General features: G+C 39.3%; 2 protein-coding genes and 1 long non-coding RNA gene across 5 annotated transcripts; 1 reads left to right on the forward strand and 2 right to left on the reverse strand.

Moving 5' to 3' along the window:
* Window positions 1-35: 35 nt before the first annotated feature.
* On the forward strand, window positions 36-9,765 carry LOC5516289 (hippocampus abundant transcript 1 protein). The gene is made up of 12 exons (XM_048729864.1): window positions 36-250; window positions 1,321-1,410; window positions 1,830-1,892; window positions 5,459-5,586; window positions 5,882-5,996; window positions 6,093-6,311; window positions 6,601-6,714; window positions 7,052-7,123; window positions 7,192-7,304; window positions 7,847-7,944; window positions 8,817-8,989; window positions 9,529-9,765. The coding sequence occupies exons 1-12, from the start codon at window positions 149-151 to the stop codon at window positions 9,754-9,756; spliced, it is 1,515 nt and encodes a 504-aa protein (XP_048585821.1). The 5' UTR covers window positions 36-148; the 3' UTR covers window positions 9,757-9,765.
* A 695-nt stretch (window positions 9,766-10,460) lies between these two features.
* LOC125568234 lies at window positions 10,461-14,050 on the reverse strand. Its single transcript, XR_007312166.1, has 2 exons — window positions 13,761-14,050; window positions 10,461-10,765 (listed from the first exon to the last, which is right to left on the reverse strand). It is a non-coding gene; the product is annotated as an uncharacterized LOC125568234 (long non-coding RNA).
* A 4,263-nt stretch (window positions 14,051-18,313) lies between these two features.
* On the reverse strand, window positions 18,314-20,749 carry LOC116620368. Of its 3 annotated transcripts, none has more exons than XR_007311423.1 (3): window positions 19,915-20,535; window positions 19,012-19,478; window positions 18,314-18,979 (listed from the first exon to the last, which is right to left on the reverse strand). XR_007311423.1 is itself a non-coding variant. In XM_032386170.2 (3 exons), the coding sequence occupies exons 1-3, from the start codon at window positions 20,702-20,704 to the stop codon at window positions 19,065-19,067; spliced, it is 915 nt and encodes a 304-aa protein (XP_032242061.2). In that variant the 5' UTR covers window positions 20,705-20,749; the 3' UTR covers window positions 18,314-19,064. The 3 variants fall into 3 exon arrangements, 2 of the variants coding, with proteins under 2 accessions (XP_032242061.2, XP_032242060.2); XM_032386170.2 differs by adding an exon at window positions 20,616-20,749 and having other exon boundaries at window positions 18,314-19,478; window positions 19,915-20,326; XM_032386169.2 differs by having other exon boundaries at window positions 18,314-19,478.
* Window positions 20,750-20,809: the final 60 nt, after the last annotated feature.

The following is a 20,809-nucleotide window of genomic DNA, read 5'->3' on the forward strand; positions in this document are numbered from 1 at the left end:
GGCATCACACGAATCAGTGTACAGCGGATGCATGCACATGCGCATTCGAGCCGTAATGTGTGATGAGATTGCCAAGTTTATAATGAGCGATGTGTAGAATGGAAATGCGACCATTCTTTACCAAAACCATGAGTAAACCCTGTACACAATGCCCAAGATCATGATAGGCAAGAAAAGACTTCGCAAGTTAGTTACTTTTCCGGCGTCCAGCGCGAGGAAGTGGCGGTCAAATAGCCGTGACAGTGGCTCGGTGAGTATTCTTTCTCGCAGGCTTGGGGAACACACGTATCGCACACGGCGAAAACAGTCTCCTAAAACAACAATATCTGATCCGCTTATCGCCCCATGCTTTATCCCTTTTTACTTTGCTGCCCTTTTGGCGGTAGATTCTTTGTTTTGTTGATGGTTGGCTGTTGTTTCGCTCGCTATCTAAAACTCCCTCTAGTTTATGAGAATCAAAATGACCAGACGAAGCATTTTGAGGCAATGTTTTGTTGAACATGCAAATTTGATAACATCAGTTTGTGCGTCTCTTCCAAAGTTTTTTTTATTATATTCATCAGAACTATTACTAGGCTATCATAATTTTCATTGATCACTTGATATTTGACACTTATGTAAGGGTAAAACAGTCCCTCGCACACTTTGTGGTGTGAATAAAAGTCATTTTTATTTATTGAGGCAATATAAGTTAACGTCTCTTGATTGGCTAATTAGAGGGATAATGCCTAGTGCACACAGGTGACATAACAACATAGGTACATGCACTCTTTTAAGCCTGACATAAAGCCACAGACCTACAGTAATAACATAAAAAAACTTTTTCTTCTTATGTCGTTATGTTGGGCTTATGTCAAAATGTCGAACCATTCACACTTGAACATAGGAACATAAGGGAGCACTTGCCTATGTCATTATGTTGTTATGTCACTAGTGTGCCCCAGGCATAAGAGTACAGGATACTTCATCAGAATGACTTTTTTGAGAAGGCTTAATAACAGGCCCTTTATGAAATTATTTTTTATGTCAGTGCCAGCAATTTTTATGAGGATGATAAACAGTTCAAATTAAGAAAAAGGTCAGAATATGACTCCTTTAAAAGTTTAAGTATTGTACCTAAATGCATATTCCATCGTTTCCACCCATTGTTTTATGGGAGAGGGACAAAGAAAATGCTGAATACCTGACAACAATGTTTTAGGCTACCATTGGCACACTTATTATGTATTTATTATAATTTGTAGGCAGACCTACTCTCAAGATACCCCCTATCCATCTGCATTTAACATGCCTAATAAGTATTGTGTTTTCTCTGTGTAGGGTTATGGAAAGCCAAGTGTTTATCATGCCACTGTGGTTATATTTTTGGAATATTTTGCATGGGGTCTTCTGACCTCTCCAATGTTAGGAGTAAGTATCACTGTTTTACAATGCACATTACTCGGCATGCTTTGTAGGGCCATGGCACAGGGCTTGGCGGGGGCATGTGCCCCAGTCTCAATATTAGTGTTCTAAACTGTCCTAAACAATGACCTCCCCCAAATATTAGTGTTTTGAAGACAATTACCCCTCCCCTCTTATTCATTACTGTACTAACACCACTATTTTGTCCTTCTTGTCGTTTTGTACCTCTTGTTTTTTTGTACTTTTTGTTGAACTAAATATTGTCAGATGTAAGATCTAGAAAGTGCCCTTGAGTTGTTTCTTTTGCTGATAGTTAAGATCTTTTTAGTTGGTGGCTTTTAAATTGCCAAATTTTATAGTGAAGCTTTAAGCACGCCTCCCAGCCATTGAGGTTTTTTTGAATTCTTACAATTTCTCTTTGACAGGTTTTAAATGATACATTTCCAGAGCATACTTTTCTCATGAATGGCTTGATTCAAGGCATTAAGGTGAGAGTTTTACCAAGCATGTTGATGTCTTCACATCTCAAATAACACAGGAGTCAATCAATAGTCTTTATTTTTAAGTAGTTTTTTTTAAGTGTAGTTATTTTTTTTAGCAAATGTTCTTTGGGCCATCTATCACACCACATAGCTTCTTTTAATGGATTTCTTCCCACCCCTCCACAAGAATTGTTACCCTATGGCTGGGGAAGATAACATTGTTGTCCTTTCCTTTCAGGGTATTTTATCATTTTTAAGTGCCCCTCCACAAGAATTGTTACCCAATGTCTGGGGAAGATAACATTGTTGTCCTTTCCTTTCAAGATATTTTATCATTTCTAAGCACCCCTACACAAGGGTTGTTACCCAATGTCTGGGGAGGATAAACATTGTTGTCCTTTCCTTTCAGGGTATTTTATTATTTCTAAGCGCCCCTCCTCAAGGGTTGTTACCCAATGTCTGGGGAAGATAAACATTGTTGTCCTTTTCTTTCAGGATATTTTATCATTTCTAAGCGCTCCTGTACAAGGGTTGTTACCCAATGTCTGGGGAAGATAAACATTGTTGTCCTTTCCTTTCAGGGTATTTTATCATTTCCAAGTGCCCCTCCACAAGGGTTGTTACCTAATGTCTGGGGGAGATAAACATTGTTGTCCTTTCCTTTCAGGGTATTTGTTTTTTATTTCTAAGCACCCCTGTACAAGGGTTGTTACCCAATGTCTGGGGAAGATAAACGTTGCTGTCCTTTCCTTTCAGGATATTTTATCATTTCTAAGTGCCCCTCCTCAAAGGTTGTTACCAAATGTCTGGGGAAGATAAACATTGTTGTCCTTTCCTTTCAGGGTATTTTATCATTTCCAAGTGCCCCTCCACAAGGGTTGTTACCTAATGTCTGGGGGAGATAAACATTGTTGTCCTTTCCTTTCAAGATATTTTATCATTTCCAAGTGCCCCTCCACAAGGGTTGTTACCCAATGTCTGGGGAAGATAAACATTGTTGTCCTTTCCTTTCAGGGTATTTTATCATTTCTAAGCGCCCCCCCCACAAGGGTTGTTACCCAATGTCTGGGGAAGATAAACATTGTTGTCCTTTCCTTTCAGGGTATTTTATCATTTCTAAGTGCCCCTCCACAAGGGTTGTTACCTAATGTCTGGGGGAGATAAACATTGTTGTCCTTTCCTTTCAAGATATTTTATCATTTCTAAATGCCCCTCCACAAGGGTTGTTACCTAATGTCTGGGTGAGATAAACATTGTTGTCCTTTCCTTTCAGGGTATTTTATCATTTCTAAGCGCCCCCCACAAGGGTTGTTACCCAATGTCTGGGGAAGATAAACATTGTTGTCCTTTCCTTTCAGGGTATTTTATCATTTCTAAGCGCCCCCCACAAGGGTTGTTACCCAATGTCTGGGGAAGATAAACATTGTTGTCCTTTCCTTTCAGGGTATTTTATCATTTCTAAGTGCCCCTCCACAAGGGTTGTTACCAAATGTCTGGGGAAGATAAACATTGTTGTCCTTTCCTTTCAGGGTATTTTATCATTTCCAAGTGCCCCTCCACAAGGGTTGTTACCTAATGTCTGGGGGAGATAAACATTGTTGTCCTTTCCTTTCAAGATATTTTATCATTTCTAAGTGCCCCTCCACAAGGGTTGTTATCCAATGTCTGGGGAAGATAAACATTGTTGTCCTTTCCTTTCAGGGTATTTTATCATTTCTAAGCGCCCCCCCACAAGGGTTGTTACCCAATGTCTGGGGAAGATAAACATTGTTGTCCTTTCCTTTCAGGGTATTTTATCATTTCTAAGTGCCCCTCTACAAGGGTTGTTACCAAATGTCTGGGGAAGATAAACATTGTTGTCCTTTCCTTTCAGGGTATTTTATCATTTCCAAGTGCCCCTCCACAAGGGTTGTTACCTAATGTCTGGGGGAGATAAACATTGTTGTCCTTTCCTTTCAGGGTATTTTATCATTTCCAAGTGCCCCTCCACAAGGGTTGTTACCTAATGTCTGGGGGAGATAAACATTGTTGTCCTTTCCTTTCAAGATATTTTATCATTTCTAAGTGCCCCTCCACAAGGGTTGTTACCCAATGTCTGGGGAAGATAAACATTGTTGTCCTTTCCTTTCAAGATATTTTATCATTTCTAAGTGCCCCTCCACAAGGGTTGTTACCTAATGTCTGGGGGAGATAAACATTGTTGTCCTTTCAGGGTATTTTATCATTTCTAAGTGCCCCTCCACAAGGGTTGTTACCCAATGTCTGGGGAAGATAAACATTGTTGTCCTTTCCTTTCACGATATTTTATCATTTCTAAGTGCCCCTCCACAAGGGTTGTTACCTAATGTCTGGGGGAGATAAACATTGTTGTCCTTTCCTTTCAGGGTATGTTATCATTTCTAAGCGCCCCTCTACAAGGGTTGTTACCTAATGTCTGGGGAAGATAAACATTGTTGTCCTCTCAGGGTATTTTATCATTTCTAAGTGCCCCTCCACAAGGGTTGTTACCCAATGTCTGGGGAAGATAAACATTGTTGTCCTTTCCTTTCAGGGTATTTTATCATTTCTAAGCGCCCCTCTACAGGGGTTGTTACCCAATGTCTGGGGAAGATAAACATTGTTGTCCTTTCCTTTCAAGATATTTTATCATTTCTAAGTGCCCCTCTACAAGGGTTGTTACCAAATGTCTGGGGAAGATAAACATTGTTGTCCTTTCCTTTCAGGGTATTTTATCATTTCCAAGTGCCCCTCCACAAGGGTTGTTACCTAATGTCTGGGGGAGATAAACATTGTTATCCTTCCCTTTCAAGATATTTTATCATTTCTAAGTGCCCCTCCACAAGGGTTGTTACCTAATGTCTGGGGAAGATAAACATTGTTGTCCTTTCAGGGTATTTTATCATTTCTAAGCGCCCCCCACAAGGGTTGTTACCCAATGTCTGGGGAAGATAAACATTGTTGTCCTTTCCTTTCAGGGTATTTTATCATTTCTAAGTGCCCCTCCACAAGGGTTGTTACCTAATGTCTGGGGGAGATAAACATTGTTGTCCTTTCCTTTCAAGATATTTTATCATTTCTAAGTGCCCCTCCACAAGGGTTGTTACCCAATGTCTGGGGAAGATAAACATTGTTGTCCTTTCCTTTCAAGATATTTTATCATTTCTAAGTGCCCCTCCACAAGGGTTGTTACCTAATGTCTGGGGGAGATAAACATTGTTGTCCTTTCAGGGTATTTTATCATTTCTAAGTGCCCCTCCACAAGGGTTGTTACCCAATGTCTGGGGAAGATAAACATTGTTGTCCTTTCCTTTCACGATATTTTATCATTTCTAAGTGCCCCTCCACAAGGGTTGTTACCTAATGTCTGGGGGAGATAAACATTGTTGTCCTTTCCTTTCAGGGTATGTTATCATTTCTAAGCGCCCCTCTACAAGGGTTGTTACCTAATGTCTGGGGAAGATAAATATTTTTGTCCTTTTCTTTTAGGGTATTTTATCATTTCTAAGCACCCCTTTACAAGGGTTGTTACCTAATGTCTGGGGAAAATAAACATTGTTGTCCTTTTCTTTCAGGGTATTTTATCATTTCTAAGTGCCCCTCTACTTGGTGCATTATCTGATGTTTGGGGACGGAAGTCATTTCTTCTTCTCACTGTTTTCTTTACCTGCTGTCCCCTTCCATTACTAAAGTTTAACCCATGGTAAGTGCCAGTTAACCCTTGGTAAATACTAGTTTAACCCATGGTAAGTGCCATTTAACCCTTGGTAAATACTAGTTTAACCCATGGTAAGTGCCATTTAACCCTTGGTAAATACTAGTTTAACCCATGGTGGAAACTAATTTATACATGGTAAATGTTATTACCTATTCCAGTTCAAACAGTGACTCTAAATGTAACTTAGTAACTTTATTAAGTTTAGTAACTTAAGTTAATCCATTAATTCCAGTTAAACCATTAATTCATGGTGTTTTACCTGTCCAAATTCTGTTTTCAGGTGGTTCTTTGCAATGATCTCCGTGTCCGGTATTTTTTCAGTGACATTCTCAATAGTGTTTGCTTATGTTGCTGATTGTACAGAACAGAATGAAAGAAGTACCGCTTATGGTTTGGTGAGTATTATTACAAACTTTATGCAATCCTTTTTGACCCCATTATCACAGTTGTGCTGTTGATGTTTGAAGCACTGAATATAATTTTTTTTCCAGGTCTCTGCAACATTTGCGGCAAGCCTTATTATCAGTCCAGCCTTAGGAGCTTACCTCAGTAAAACATACAATGACAACCTGGTAGTTGCCTTAGCAACAGCTATAGCAGCATTAGATATCCTTTTTGTGCTGGTCGTAGTACCAGAGTCTCTCCCTGAGAGGATGCGGCCGGCGTCATGGGGGGCCCCCATATCCTGGGAACAGGCAGATCCATTCTCTGTAAGTAGAAGCATAGCAATCTTAACCAGCTATTTGATGTCTGTATTTATGAAAATTAATAAAATGAATAAAAGAATCATATTTTTTATGAAAATGTCTGGAAGACAATAGGTTGTTTAGCTTTTATCAATAGCAATATTGAATCCCTCATGGCCTTATCTGAAGACATTTTTCTGGTTGATTAGGTCAAGTAGGATTGACTGGCTGTAGATTGACTGGCTAGCATTTTCATTATGCCAGAGCTAAAAGTACATCAGGTTAATAGCTGTTTTTTTTTTCTTGCTTGCAGTCTCTGCGTAAAGTAGGTCAGGATCCAACAGTACTTCTCTTGGCGATGACGGTCTTCCTCTCATATCTACCGGAGGCAGGGCAGTACTCTTGTATGTTCCTGTACCTGAAGCAGGTATGCCGTGTGCTCTTGAGCATGCCTTCCTATTGCCCTCCTCATGGTCGAGGTTTTGGCAATAATGGGACCATTACAAAGATTATCCCAACCCCCTCAGTCATTGGCCATGGCAGAAACCACTCCATTCTCTGATGTTGTCTACCCATTGTCTCCTCTCTCTCCCTCTAGATCCCACATGACGTTACCAGCATCAGAAATCTTGTTCGGGCAGTATATGAACTTGAGCATGCATGACTAATTGAAATTATATACTTTATTAGAATACTGGAATTGTAGTATATATTTCTAATAATTTTTTTTGAGCTGAAAATTAGAATTACTATTTATATTTCAGGTTATACATTTTAGTGATGAAGATGTGGCTACATTTATAGCAGTTCTAGGGATTTTATCTGTAATAGCACAGGTAATGATCACACAAGTGTTGTACTTCATATTCTTAGTATTTCCAATGATACTATGTTTTTTCCCCAGACATTAGTACTAGCATGTTTAAAGAAGTCGATAGGGCTTAAGAACTCAGTGCTGATAGGCCTGATCTTCCAAGTGCTTCAGCTCTCCTGGTATGGACTTGGTACACAGAGATGGTACGTGACAGAATGGTATTTGTCTATTTGTCTATTTCAAATTAGGTTGGACTCTGAGAATCTGTGTATTCCAACCCATGGTGCTCATGATAAGTAAGCAAATAATGTAAATATAAACAAATCCAGGTATGGGAAGTTGCATTCTTATAAATGCTCCTGTAAACAATTGCATGGCTTTCAGATATCAGGCTTTTATACATTACCCATGGACCACCCTGGGTTATGCTACATGGATCATGGCTGTAACCTTAACCTTGTATAGAGCTCATTTTGAATGTTAGAAATGTCATATGAATATTATATATTCACTTTGTGCAAGAAATTCCTGCATATCTGAGTTTACCATGCTTTGCAAGCACATTAGCATGCACATAAGTCACATGACGTTTCCAGCATTGGAAATCATGGTTTGGCAGTATATAACTATGAATTTGCTAATTTTTAGCATGAGCAATGTCACTATTTTTACACTTTTTATATTATGCCCTTTAGAAATGTCTCTATACAGGTAATTATTGTTTGATTTGTGCTGTTTGATCCAGGATGATGTGGGCTGCAGGCTCTCTCGCGTCGGTTGCGATGATCACATACCCATCTATCAGTGCACTAGTGTCTTGTAATGCTGAGTCCGATCAGCAAGGTACATTAACCCCTACACACACACAGTAGCTTTACTGCTGATTTTTCTTGTTCCCATCAGCAAGATAAGTAAACTCCTACACAACACACAGTAGCTTTACTGCTGATTTTTTTTGTTCCCATCAGCAAGATAAGTAAACTCCTACACAACACACAGTAGCTTTACTGCTGATTTTTCTTGTTCCGATCAGCAAGGTACGTTAACCCCTACACAACAAACAGTAGCTTGACTGCTGATTTTTCTTGTTCCGATCAGCAAGATAAGTTAACCCCTACACAACACACAGAAGCCTTTACTGCTGATTTTTCTTGATCCCATCAGCAAGATAAGTAAACTCCTACTAAACACACAGTAACTTTACTGCTGATTTTTTTTTTGTTCCGATGAGCAAGATAAGTAAACTTCTACACAACACAAGTAGATTTACTGCTGATTGTTCTTGTTCTGATAAGCAAGATAAGTTAACCCCTACACAACACACAGTAGCATTTACTGCAGATTTTTCTGAGTCAGATCAGCAAGATAAGTTAACCCCTGCACTCAGTAGACTCTACTGTCTACTGCTTTTTGTACTATGTGGGAAATTCCCAAACAGCCATGTTTCTAAGTTCTGCTGAGTCACTTGCCAAATAAAATTTAATAAAATAAATGAATTGAATTAATGAGTTGTAAGGACAAGAAGCAAAGACACGAAACAAGGTTTGCCAGCGTTTGGTATTTACTCGACCCTCTTTAACATTGTTTTAGCCCTTATGAAAGTACACTGAATACCACAACTTTGGTGGATCTTGTCTGTGTTTGTTTAAGCACATAAAAAAGGAAGACTTTGATAGTGTGCTAAATGACAAGGTGTTGTACGTTCTGTTTAATAGGCGTGGTACAAGGCATCATAACCGGAATACGTGGACTCTGCAATGGTATAGGACCCGCCCTGTTTGGCTTCATCTTCTACCTATTTCATGTCAATCTGGATGAACTGCCGACGACTCCGCCTCCAGTCAGGACGAACCACACCACCATGGAGGATCCAGACCCATTCACAAAGGTGTGTTATTATGCTTCTAGAGACTATCTTCTAGATACTGTAAGTTTTTGTTGATGTTTCTGTCAGTCAGTGTTGTAATGTTGCTATCAGCCATTGTTGGTGTTTATACCTCTTGAAGTTTTCTGCCTGGGTTGACTGCTTTGATTCTTCTTTCTCTGCCTACAAAATATGAAAGCAGCAACCATCGCGTTAGGCTCTGCATGAAGAGTATGTCTGCTTGTATCGTTCATGTTGTTGCTTTTGCTGTTGACGCTATTGTTATTGTGATTTTTACTCCAGTTGTTCGAACTGCTTGCTGTTAGTGTTTTTTTGTTTTGTTTTTATTTTGTTGTCGTTGTCACAGATTCTTTTGTAATAGCAGCTTCTGTTGATGAGGCAGATGTTGTATCGACGGTTTTACTTTATTCAATCACCGTTTTTTGCGCAATAGAAAAATCTATCAATCCTGTTATGAATCTACTACCTATTCACTTCCTCTAAAGACATGTGATTGCCTGTAATTCCTCCTACTCAACCTTTCTCTCCCTTCCTCCCTACAGACTATCGTTTTAGGGGCGCCTTTCCTGTTCGGCGCTGGCTCAGTCATCCTAGCCTTGCTACTAGCATTCTTCATCCCGGATAACGCAGGCTTTACTGGGCCGTACCCCTCCCGGTCACCTTCTAGGCGGGAATTCTCCTACCCAACCGACTTTGATAGCTCCACTGGTGATGTTGTGAACTTCACAAAGGTGCCAGAGAAAGCTCCGTTATTGTTGGTCGATGAATAGTGCTATTAGTGAAGAAGAAAATGCTGTTAAATTTTTCGTGGCGCTTTATGGCGCGCACGTCTGGGAGAAGCACCCTTCGCGGACAAGTGGCGCGCCTTGGATTATGGGAAGAAAACTTCCCAGCAGCCACTGCACGCCCCGCCCCCTGTTGAGGTCCCCGAGGTGTGTCCCGAACACTTAAAGCCGCATTGTCACCAGTTTACTTCCGGTCGATTACGTAACAATATCCGATGATTTTTCACGGAAAACGCGAAAAAAAAAAAATTCAAAATATCGAAAGCAGTGTGTCTATTGGAAGTTTCTTTGAGGATGTGATAGATAATTTAGAGAGGATGGCCTGTTAAATATCTCGGATTTTAAATAGATTCTTTTGTCTTTTAACGGTTGAGGTTTTCATTGGACCGTCGGAAGTAAACTGGTGACAATGCGGCTTAAATTCAGCCTGAACACGACAGCATTAGGTCCGTTTTAGTCAAATGAAACATATAGTAGGATAGTGTATAAATTTCAGAGACCATTTAGCTGATATATGGGAGCAACAAAAAATCTCTACAAGAAAAGCCTTTCTAACATTATATAATTTCCCCTTGTTTTCCGTGGTATGTATACTCGTATGCACCACAATATTCGTCATCTCAAAAAATTATTAAGAATGGAAATAGATAATGAATCGTCATAATTATCCCACTTTTCTAATTAATCGCAAAACTCTATTCCTTTTTTTTTTTTTGCTTTTTCGAACCTTTCAGATTTTGCAGTTTGTAGCTGGAGATTTCTTGTTGCCTTCACTTATGAAAAAATATGAAATATATTGTATTAAATTATTTTATTCAATGAATTATACATCAAATAAAGTTGAAATACATACATGACTAATGTCGTAGTTGATTGGATACAAAATATGTAACAGTATAGTTCCTTACTTGGAAATGCCTAGTCCTCGATTATTTGCCGTGAATGCTCGTTTTAGTGTGAGTCGTCGAGGCGGGGCTCATTTCAGATTTTAGCTCTATATGAATGATAATTCCAAGTATTACACTTGATGAAAATCAAACTAAATAATCGGTCAGTAAGAAATCAACACCAACAAATAATTCATTACGCGTCCTTTTTTTGATAATTAAAAATAGTTATTTGTGGGTATTAAAAGCCTTGCTTTCGGTTGCCCTTGCATTTTAGGGGGTGGGCGGCGCTTAAGGGGGTCGCTTATTTTGCGACTATACGAAAAGGAAGCCTTGCATTGTCAGCCGAACTAGACATAATCAGTTTAGTACAGACTTACTCAGTTTAGGACAGACTTACTCAGTTTAGTGTAGACTTACTCAGTTTAGTGTAGACTTACTCAGTTTAGTACAGACTTACTCAGTTTAGTACAGACTTACTCAGTTTAGTGTAGACTTACTCAGTTTAGGACAGACTTACTCAGTTTAGTACAGACTTACTCAGTTTAGGACAGACTTACTCAGTTTAGTGTAGACTTACTCAGTTTAGTACAGACTTACTCAGTTTAGTACAGACTTACTCAGTTTAGGACAGACTTACTCAGTTTAGTACAGACTTACTCAGTTTAGTACAGACTTACTCAGTTTAGTGTAGACTTACTCAGTTTAGTGTAGACTTACTCAGTTTAGGACAGACTTACTCAGTTTAGGACAGACTTACTCAGTTTAGGACAGACTTACTCAGTTTAGTGTAGACTTACTCAGTTTAGTACAGACTTACTCAGTTCAGGACAGACTTACTCAGTTTACGACAGACTTACTCAGTTTAGGACAGACTTACTCAGTTTAGTGTAGACTTACTCAGTTTAGTACAGACTTACTCAGTTTAGGACAGACTTACTCAGTTTAGGACAGACTTACTCAGTTTAGTACAGACTTACTCAGTTTAGTGTAGACTTACTCAGTTTAGTGTAGACTTACTCAGTTTAGTGTAGACTTACTCAGTTTAGTACAGACTTACTCAGTTTAGTGTAGACTTACTCAGTTTAGTACAGACTTACTCAGTTTAGGACAGACTTACTCAGTTTAGTACAGACTTACTCAGTTTAGGACAGACTTACTCAGTTTAGTACAGACTTACTCAGTTTAGTGTAGACTTACTCAGTTTAGTGTAGACTTACTCAGTTTAGGACAGACTTACTCAGTTTAGGACAGACTTACTCAGTTTAGGACAGACTTACTCAGTTTAGGACAGACTTACTCAGTTTAGTGTAGACTTACTCAGTTTAGTACAGACTTACTCAGTTTAGGACAGACTTACTCAGTTTAGGACAGACTTACTCAGTTTAGTACAGACTTACTCAGTTTACGACAGACTTACTCAGTTTAGGACAGACTTACTCAGTTTAGTGTAGACTTACTCAGTTTAGTACAGACTTACTCAGTTTAGGACAGACTTACTCAGTTTAGGACAGACTTACTCAGTTTAGGACAGACTTACTCAGTTTAGGACAGACTTACTCAGTTTAGTGTAGACTTACTCAGTTTAGTGTAGACTTACTCAGTTTAGGACAGACTTACTCAGTTTAGGACAGACTTACTCAGTTTAGGACAGACTTACTCAGTTTAGTACAGACTTACTCAGTTTAGTGTAGACTTACTCAGTTTAGTGTAGACTTACTCAGTTTAGGACAGACTTACTCAGTTTAGGACAGACTTACTCAGTTTAGGACAGACTTACTCAGTTTAGTGTAGACTTACTCAGTTTAGGACAGACTTGCTCAGTTTAGGACAGACTTACTCAATTTAGGACAGACTTACTCAGTTTAGTGTAGACTTACTCAGTTTAGTGTAGACTTACTCAGTTTAGTACAGACTTACTCAGTTTAGTGTAGACTTACTCAGTTTAGTGTAGACTTACTCAGTTTAGGACAGACTTACTCAGTTTAGTACAGACTTACTCAGTTTAGTACAGACTTACTCAGTTTAGTGTAGACTTACTCAGTTTAGGACAGACTTACTCAGTTTAGTACAGACTTACTCAGTTTAGTACAGACTTACTCAGTTTAGTGTAGACTTACTAAGTTTAGGACAGACTTACTCAGTTTAGTACAGACTTACTCAGTTTAGTACAGACTTACTCAGTTTAGTGTAGACTTACTCAGTTTAGGACAGACTTACTCAGTTTAGTACAGACTTACTCAGTTTAGGACAGACTTACTCAGTTTAGGACAGACTTACTCAGTTTAGGACAGACTTACTCAGTTTAGTACAGACTTACTCAGTTTAGAACAGACTTACTCAGTTTAGTGTAGACTTACTCAGTTTAGTGTAGACTTACTCAGTTTAGTACAGACTTACTCAGTTTAGTACAGACTTACTCAGTTTAGTGTAGACTTACTCAGTTTAGTACAGACTTACTCAGTTTAGTACAGACTTACTCAGTTTAGGACAGACTTACTCAGTTTAGGACAGACTTACTCAGTTTAGTGTAGACTTACTCAGTTTAGTGTAGACTTACTCAGTTTAGGACAGACTTGCTCAGTTTAGTGTAGACTTACTCAGTTTAGTACAGACTTACTCAGTTTAGGACAGACTTACTCAGTTTAAGACAGACTTACTCAGTTTAGGACAGACTTACTCAGTTTAGGACAGACTTACTCAGTTTAGGACAGACTTACTCAGTTTAGGACAGACTTACTCAGTTTAGTGTAGACTTACTCAGTTTAGGACAGACTTACTCAGTTTAGGACAGACTTGCTCAGTTTAGTGTAGACTTACTCAGTTTAGGACAGACTTACTCAGTTTAGGACAGACTTACTCAGTTTAGTGTAGACTTACTCAGTTTAGGACAGACTTACTCAGTTTAGGACAGACTTACTCAGTTTAGGACAGACTTACTCAGTTTAGTACAGACTTACTCAGTTTAGGACAGACTTACTCAGTTTAGTTACAGACTTACTCAGTTTAGTTACAGACTTACTCAGTTTAGTGTAGACTTACTCAGTTTAGGACAGACTTACTCAGTTCAGGACAGACTTGCTCGGTTTTGTCTACACTTACTCAGTTTAGTTGGGCCTGCCAAAGGGGGGACCGCTTCTTGATAGCCGGGCGCTAAACCGGGCCTTTACGGTAGGTCGGTTCTTCCTCGGTCAATTGAGACGTCGACACATATCTGGACGTCCGATATGATAATAACTAAGCCGAACTAAAATTTGTTTACAAACTTACAATTTGAAACCCTTAGAAACAGGCACATCTTCCTCCGTCAAAAGACAGAATATGGAAATTATATGATTTATATGTTAAAACCTTGAGCTTTTCAGCAAACATCGGGGGTGGGGGGACCATGTGTTTCGACGAACTAAGAGGGAACTAAATTCCAACTCAGCCGTTTTATTACGACTACATCTCCGAAAACTCACACATCGAACTCTCTCGAAAAACACTCGCACGCACGTGCGACTCGCATACCACAAATGTCAATCAAATACCGACGTCACGTCACGCGTAACGCAACATATAATTCTCTCGCTCAAACACCATGTGCAGGAACCTTTGTAGCCTACCCCCACAGGCGTTTGTATTACCACACAAGTCACACACATGTGACTAGTTCAAGGGTTCAAGTAGTTAACTTTTTTTCTATCGATCAAATTCTTGAAAGCCCATGGATTTGCCAATACGATATTGGTGGTATCAAATGCTTGAAAGTCCATAGATTTTCCGATTTGCCAATACGATATTGTTGGTAAAGTGAACAGGATCCAGTATTTTGTAATAGCGTAGAAACAGTTCTATTTGGGTTTTGATCATAATCTTTGTACAGAGAACAAATCTAATTTCATCATGCCCCTTTTAAAAAAATATCGTAAAATCTGGCGTTGTATCAACCGGATCGTGAAAATTTAACCAGGGGTACATTTGTTTTTATAGTACCGTTGTTTAATGAATGCCATGTCTGAATGCAATTCACCTTTATTAATCTATGGGGTTATAAGTGCTTTGAAAATATTTAAAAAATAATTGAAAATAGTTAGCTGCTCAATCCTGCAAACGAGAATACTCGACCACAAAAATATTAATTACCAGAGCTATCAAAACCGTTTTGTATACAGGATGCTCAACAAATCTAAAACAAGGTTGCTAGAAACAAATCCACTATGGCACTTGCTGACGAATTTAACACATTTCTGTAATATCCATTAAAACAACACCTGTTCTGTTGGTAATATATCTGCATTTTTTTTATCAGACAGACTCAGTAAGGTCGTACAGGAGTACTGAAGCCAAGGAGAAATGTAGCCAATGTGTTTTAAAGAACACGAAAAAAAAACAGCAAGTAAACATTCAACAATCATTCAGAAAATACAAGATAAGAGCGACGGGTTCCTGGTAAAGCACACAAAGTTTGTGTATAGCATAAGGAAGACATCTACAGTCTTGGAGATGGGGGCATTGACGTCCTTTGAAGTCGTGCTAGTGATCTGTGTTCTTAGCTGCGAAGCTGTCGTGGGAACAGTCTCGAACCTTGTGGTTCTTGTTTCGTTTTTCGCGTACACACACTCGTGCCAGCGGGAAGCTACAGCAATGTTTCTCATCAGTCTCTTATTCGCAGATCTTTTCGTTTGCGCCGTCTACGTGCCTTTTTATACTTCTCATTTGGCGGAGAAGAGTCTAATACTAGAAAACGTTACGGTGCGCACCTTCATAGGGTCTTTATTGCTTATAGCCTCACTGAATGCTATTTTCTGCGTTATGATGGACCGTTTCATTGCTGTGCAAAAGTCCTTTAAGTACCCCGTCTGGCTGTGCGACCAAAATGTCAAGAAAGTGATCGCCTGTTCTTGGGTTCTGGCGATTCTACCAAACCTGGTCATATTCATTAACTTCAAATCATGGGCATATCTTCTAAACGCTTATGTGCTTTTTATGATGACCGCAATCTTCTTTCTTAGCTACACTGTTTTCCGAACAAGTCAACTCCAAGCCCGAAGAATCATTGATCAATTCTCGAACGTTTCCGCGGCCGTAGTTGTGAGCACTCGGTGTGCAAGGGCGGTAAGGCTGGTGGTAGGTATATCTCTCTTGTGTTGGCTCCCTACTATCCTTGTTCCCGTCTTGATACCGATATTTGGCCAAGGGTTCGTAAACCGTATCTGGTGCTATGTGTTGGTCATGTCCTCGTTGAACTCTTGCTTAGACCCGTTTCTCTATTATTGGAACATTTCAAGGTTTCGCAGAGCAATTCAAAAATTCCTTAAGATGATCGTTCGATGGAAAAAATCAAACCTTGAAAACAATGTTAATCCTACCTACGGTTAAAAGCTGACGTCTTCAGACTAGGACGGACGCCAACGGTTTGGTGGGGCGGATGTCCTAAGGCGCTTCTGAATACAGTACTATGAACCTGCTCTTTCAAGTCATTATTATCGAGCAAATAAGCAAAACAGAGCAACGGAACAGGACTGACAGAACTGCTCCATAACCCATGAAGCGCCCAGCTACACAGCCTATCAAAATGTACTTCTAAAGTTCCTCCAAAAGTTTAGTACACTTTCTACGCCCTTATATCGTTTTTTATAGGTCGCATATGTATGCTAGCTCGCAAAGCAACATGACGAGTGTGTCGCTATATTCTTTTTCTTTTGCAAGCTACAAGCACACCTGGTGAGACTAAGCAAGACCTTTACCAAATACAAGGACTAATACTTTCCCTTCCTTAACCCGGTAACCCAAGACCTTTACCAAATACAAGGACTAATACTTTCCCTTCCTTAACCCGGTAACCCAAGACCTTTACCAAATACAAGGACTAATACTTTCCCTTCCTTAACCCGGTAACCCAAGACCTTTACCAAATACAAGGACTAATACTTTCCCTTCCTTAACCCGGTAACCCAAGACCTTTACCAAATACAAGGACTAATACTTTCCCTTCCTTAACCCGGTAACCCAAGACCTTTACCAAATACAAGGACTAATACATTCCCTTCCTTAACCCGGTAACCCAAGACCTCTACCAAATACAAGGACTAATACTTTCCCTTCCTTAACCCGGTAACCCAAGACCTTTACCAAATACAAGGACTAATACTTTCCCTTCCTTAACCCGGTAACCCAAGACCTTTACCAAATACAAGGACTAATACTTTCCCTTCCTTAACCCGGTAACCCAAGACCTTTACCAAATACAAGGACTAATACTTTCCCTTCCTTAACCCGGTAACCCAAGACCTTTACCAAATACAAGGACTAATACTTTCCCTTCCTTAACCCGGTAACCCAAGACCTTTACCAAATACAAGGACTAATACTTTCCCTTCCTTAACCCGGTAACCCAAGACCTTTACCAAATACAAGGACTAATTCTTTCCCTTCCTTAACCCGGTAACCCAAGACCTTTACCAAATACAAGGACTAATACTTTCCCTCCCTTAACCCGGTTACCCAAGACCTTTACCAAATACAAGGACTAATACTTTCCCTTCCTTAACCCGGTAACCCAAGACGATGGTCGTGAAAACGAAGTGTAAAAAATTTCTTTATCGTAAAAATATAAAAGAACAGAGCTTGTGTAATATTGTGTTTAAAGGTTTTACTTAAATTTTCATTTAAATTTCCATTGGTATAAAAGTATATATTTTGCATAATTGCACGCTCTGTTTTTTCCGCTGCAACATTGACTGTTCGTCGCGTATTAGTTGCAAGTTGCTAGTTTCACATGCGCCTCTGACTTGACAGTATTTTCCTACATGACTCTTTATAAAGCGCGGCGGATTCTGTCGTATGACGCGTCTGAACATCAGGCTCGACCCTTACGACTTAATCGTGATGAGCTCATATCTGTCAGATGGGTGAAATACTGTTTATATATTAGATACAATATACTTTCCTCTCACTTTAATGTTGGCTTGATAAATACACCCTTACCTCCAACTGTTATACAATATTGACTGGTAGTTGTAAAATCGAGGGGCGGCAATAATGAAAAGAACATCCTGCTTGCGAGACTTCTGACATCAGCATAACACTCAGTTTTTAGTTCTATAACACTCATTTTATAGCTCTATAAAGCCGTTCGTTGCATTGGAAACAAATACGTATCATTTAAATATCATGCTATTTTTTCTTAGATAAATCTCGAAAAAATACAATAAACTGATAGTGTGAACGTCGCTAAATTTGATTAAAAATGCTTTTATTAAAAAAAGATATAGACGATCAAATAAAACACTTTGAGTCATTTCCCACACCCTAGGTATCAGACTCGGGGCCCACATTTACATTTTTTAATTATTTATTTGTCCTTTCATAGAGGTAGCTCTTTGGTGAAGAAATCTGGTGATTTTTTCCATGTAAGCATTTCTTTAAACGAGTAATTCCCTTTAAGAGGAGGGGGGGTTGTCGAGTAAAGGAAGTACCTTTACCTTGTGTTATATAACAAACAAAGTCTCGAACTCGAACCGAGTGAGTCTTCTCGCCCCCACCCCACCCCCCTCCCCGCTCCTTGTGGCACACGCATGCGCCGCAATCCCCATTTGCTTTGACATGAAGTACAGAAACACACCGAGTTATATAACATGGTGGGTTTATAATTATGTATGCCATTTTTATAAGGTTTTTATAGGAGTATTTATTGTTAAAATTATCTTTCGATTTCTGGGTTTGATGCCCGAACATTTTGATTCCTTATGGGGAAACTATTCCAGGGGTGGTAGGTAATCCTTTGTTGTCTCTACGAAAAAGCTTTTTTCCTTTAAGCCGTGATTGGGTGAGGATGGTTCGTGGCACGCCTTGCCCTATAAAATTAGCAGTTCTCGCCAGCAGACTGACACTATATGGCTTTTAAAACAATTACGACTATTGTGGGGCACCCCAATGTCTCTATTCATTTCGCTGTTTTTGTTTGGTAGCCGAAGGGGGATGGGGCTGTGTTTCCAATGTCCCTTTCCCTAATACTACCCTGTTAAAACAGTTTGTATTTCCCTAATACTACCCTGTAAAAACAGTTTGTATTTCCCTAATACTACCCTGTAAAAACAGATTGAATTCATGACATACAGGGGTGATTAACAGTTATTCTGTAGGTTAGGATACAGTTGACTGCATATCATTTTCAAAACTTTTCTAGATTTACCTTTTTTTCACATTTACACTGAAAACCTCTTTGTAGTGCATTCATTAAGTAAATCAGCTTTCATGATCTTGAAACATCAAATTTATGTCAAAGCCTATTATTGAAGTTACCATGTAATGGAAGTCAGTGATAAACAATTCACACATGATTCAATATTTCAAATCAAATAAGTACTTCCAATATGGAAAAATTTCTTAAAAGTATGCATTCTATGATCAATAAGGAATCTAGCGAACCCCAATAAACAAAATAGGCCTCTTCAGGTTTGGCATATTCACAACAAAATGAAAGTCTTCATCATTGACTGCTACATAATCAATTTCTTGAAGATTGTTCAAGTCCTCTGCTACATCAAGTCTCCATGTTGTTACATAATCAACAAGTTGCCAGAGAATGTCTCCTGTCGCCACAGAAGAAACACTAACAGCACTCTTGAGAAGTTGAGTTGTTTCCTCTAATAATTCTAATGGTACGAAGAGGAGCACAGCATTGTTGATCATGTCAGATGTTGTAGTGACAGCATACTCGCTTGCATCTGTCACAAGTTGTGGAAGGTTGCCAACTTCGCACATGAAGAGAGTACACACTGATGTGCTGGTGGGTATGGCTTCCACTGGGGATAAACTCTCTCTTGGTGGATTCTAAAACAAAATACATTATCAAATGTGGTAGATACTATTAACCAAAAATCAGAAAGCTATAATTCAATGAACTCGTGTACAGTAAATCAAGGGGGTTAAATGGTTCTTTCTATCCTTACTACAACTAAGAGGCTAATGTAGAGGCAGGCCAATGGCTTAGGTTGGGATGGGGATGAAGAGTATAAGAGTAGTATACCCTTTTCTGGGGGGGGGGGGGGGGGTTAAAGTAGATGTTTTTACCCCCTTTGCTACCCCACACCCACAATTTCAGCTTGGTGCTGTGCTCACTGTCATGTCCTGTTTTTTATTTATTTTTCAAACCTCCTTGTAACAGTTTGCAAAAACGATTCAATATATCATCTACACATCTTACACGATTAAATAGCACTTTAAGATGTAAGCTCCCATAAAACATCTCTTTCATTTATAAACTTACAGCAGCCGACATTGTTGTTTTTGAACTGTTACCAATCCGGTCGCAGGCTGACAGCCAAAGGCATCGCGCGGTTGCCCACATCTGGTCGGATAATAATTGCAAAATACATCCAAGAAATTTTGTATTTTCTTCTTGTTGGCCATGTAAAATGAACTTGAGTTGTTTGACAATTTCCCAGTCTTGTAATCCTTGGAGATGCTGGCTTTGGGTTCTTAACACACCCAATGAGTGTTTAGTGACACCAAGGAAGTCTTTCGTGCATATCTGAGTATAAGTACCCTTGACAAGCCAGTTCAGCCAAAACGGGTCAAAGTCGAAATAAACACATTCACTGTTGTTTTGTATACGTTGTACCGCTAAATCAGCCGATGCTTTATCATCTTTAGAGCTTGCAAAGGCAGTATTCCATACCCTGTGTAGAAAAAGGGATGTTATGTCTGCAAATTTCCCCAGATAGCTGCGTTTGGCAGCGCTCCTTTGGTCGACTTGTTTACACTGTAGTGAAGACTCCGCCATTTTGTCAAACGAACAAGACAACTCGTCCTCTCTAGCAAAATTCCATTGGAAGTAATTTTCACCGGTATAAGGTTCAAGTCTCGAGCGAAAGAATTCAAGTGCCATTGTTCATGGTGGAATTAAAGAATAAAGTCAGAAATATTGAGTTATTTTGGGCGTCTTTAGCTTCCTGACACTTTACATACCGCAAGCGAAGATTGAGGTCAGCGGCGGCCCCAAGTAATATATGCCTACCATTTGTATCTTTTAAAAGATCTACTCGCCACAAACCCATCTAAGTAAACAGACATGCGGACTAGATCACTAAGTTTCTTTTCATGATGTTTCAAGGCCTAAGCGAAGATAGACGATCTCTGTTTTTTTTATTGTTTACTCCACC

This window comes from Nematostella vectensis, chromosome 1 (genome assembly GCF_932526225.1).
Source record: "Nematostella vectensis chromosome 1, jaNemVect1.1, whole genome shotgun sequence".
NCBI classification, from domain to species: Eukaryota; Metazoa; Cnidaria; class Anthozoa; order Actiniaria; family Edwardsiidae; genus Nematostella; species Nematostella vectensis.